General features: G+C 42.9%; 1 protein-coding gene across 1 annotated transcript in view; it reads left to right on the plus strand.

Annotated features, from left to right (window-relative positions):
- fru (sex determination protein fruitless) overlaps positions 1-1,480 on the plus strand; it is a 20,874-nt gene that overhangs the window by 15,488 nt on the left and 3,906 nt on the right. The window contains exon 5 of the mRNA XM_017617512.1: positions 1,348-1,477. Coding sequence (XP_017473001.1) covers positions 1,348-1,477 — 130 coding nt within the window. The remainder of the gene's footprint in view (positions 1-1,347; positions 1,478-1,480) is intronic.

The following is a 1,480-nucleotide window of genomic DNA, read 5'->3' on the forward strand; positions in this document are numbered from 1 at the left end:
AATTAGTATACACTTTTTAAGAAATCAAAATATTAATTGGTGTTGATCCTACCTATGCCATGTTTTCCTAGAGGTCAGGTTGGTCGTTTTTTGTATCCAGCTTACAAGCGGCAAGAGGTTGACCCATGCATTATTTTCCTAGAAGTTTCTACGTGGCCGAGCCCATTTTGTAAGTTTGTCCATCATACAGTTATCATCTACATCCCTGTGAACGAGAAGGCTGTTCTATATAGCCATCTTCTGCAGAGATCGACGATAGTCCAACCTAACTTTTTAGCTAATCNAGAAAACACCTGCCCCAACTCCGAGTTCCGTTTTAGAGCCATCGGTAACAGATGATGTATCCAGGCCGGAGTTTCAAGTTCTCCGCTCCAACCGAAGCTGAGAGTCACGTGCAATTGTATTACAGGTCGTAAGTAATAGGTATTCAGTCTAGGTCTATTGTGTCCTCAGCTTATCGCAGTACCTCACTGACTCTAGAAATTTCAGAATATATCCCGGGGGTAGAGAGCGGATGTGGTCCTCTCTTAGCCATAAGTGCCCTATGCTCATCTCCCTTCAACACTTCAGAAGGAGGGGCAATGGAGTATCTTTGATAGCGTCACAGAAGCGACATAGGTCACTAAACCAGGATCATAATCCTTGATCCTTGAGTGCTGCCCGGCTTAAAATTAGCATCCTCTCGCTTCGATACTTCGTTCGAGGTCAATCTCAGCACACAGACTGATGACATAGGGGCACCGAAAGCTTCAGTCTAGGGCCACAAACACCTGCTCCTATCCCCTCAGGTGTTTTAGCGCCATATGGATACCACCTTAGTGTACTCGCCTGGACGTGCCTCTCCATGATAGAAGTGCTCTAGGTCGCCTGTCTGTGTGTTTCAACCTTATAGTTTTTTTTCCGAAAACTAGTACTTATGCATGTTGTTCCTTTAGAGCCAGAACTAAAGAGCGCAGGGAGCCCAGCCTGTCCTAATTCCGGGATCACAAAACCTTACCTTTGCCAAAGGCCTCTCTCGCAAAGTTAAGGAGAGTCCGCTTTGCAGCTTGTTCAACTGATAGATGCAGTGGCCCAAGTTTCAGCATTACGTGAGCAAAAAATTAAGCACAGATCGGTTGACTTTGGTTTGATTACTTGCAATTTTAGATTCTCCAAAGATTCTGATAGCATATTTTGTAGTAAAGGTATTTTAAACATATTAAAAAAACACAAACAAATAACTAAAGTAAAAACTGCAACCAAAGATAATCAGAATTAAGTTTCATAATAAAATCGAGCCAATATTAGTATACTTTCTCAGTACAATTGTTGATGAAATTTATTAAACCAATTCTGTCCGCCGCACAGCCTGGTGCTTTGAAGCTACACCCCGAAGAGATGTCTCAATTACTATCCACACATGGCCTGCAGCCAGATGGTCGAGAGGATCAGAATGATGGCAAACAACTAACACTGGATCAATCGGACAACATTGATGGTG

The sequence above is a fragment of the Rhagoletis zephyria genome, unplaced genomic scaffold (genome assembly GCF_001687245.7).
Source record: "Rhagoletis zephyria isolate East Lansing unplaced genomic scaffold, Rhagoletis_zephyria_1.1 Rzeph_scaffold_01424, whole genome shotgun sequence".
Taxonomy (NCBI): Eukaryota; Metazoa; Arthropoda; class Insecta; order Diptera; family Tephritidae; genus Rhagoletis; species Rhagoletis zephyria.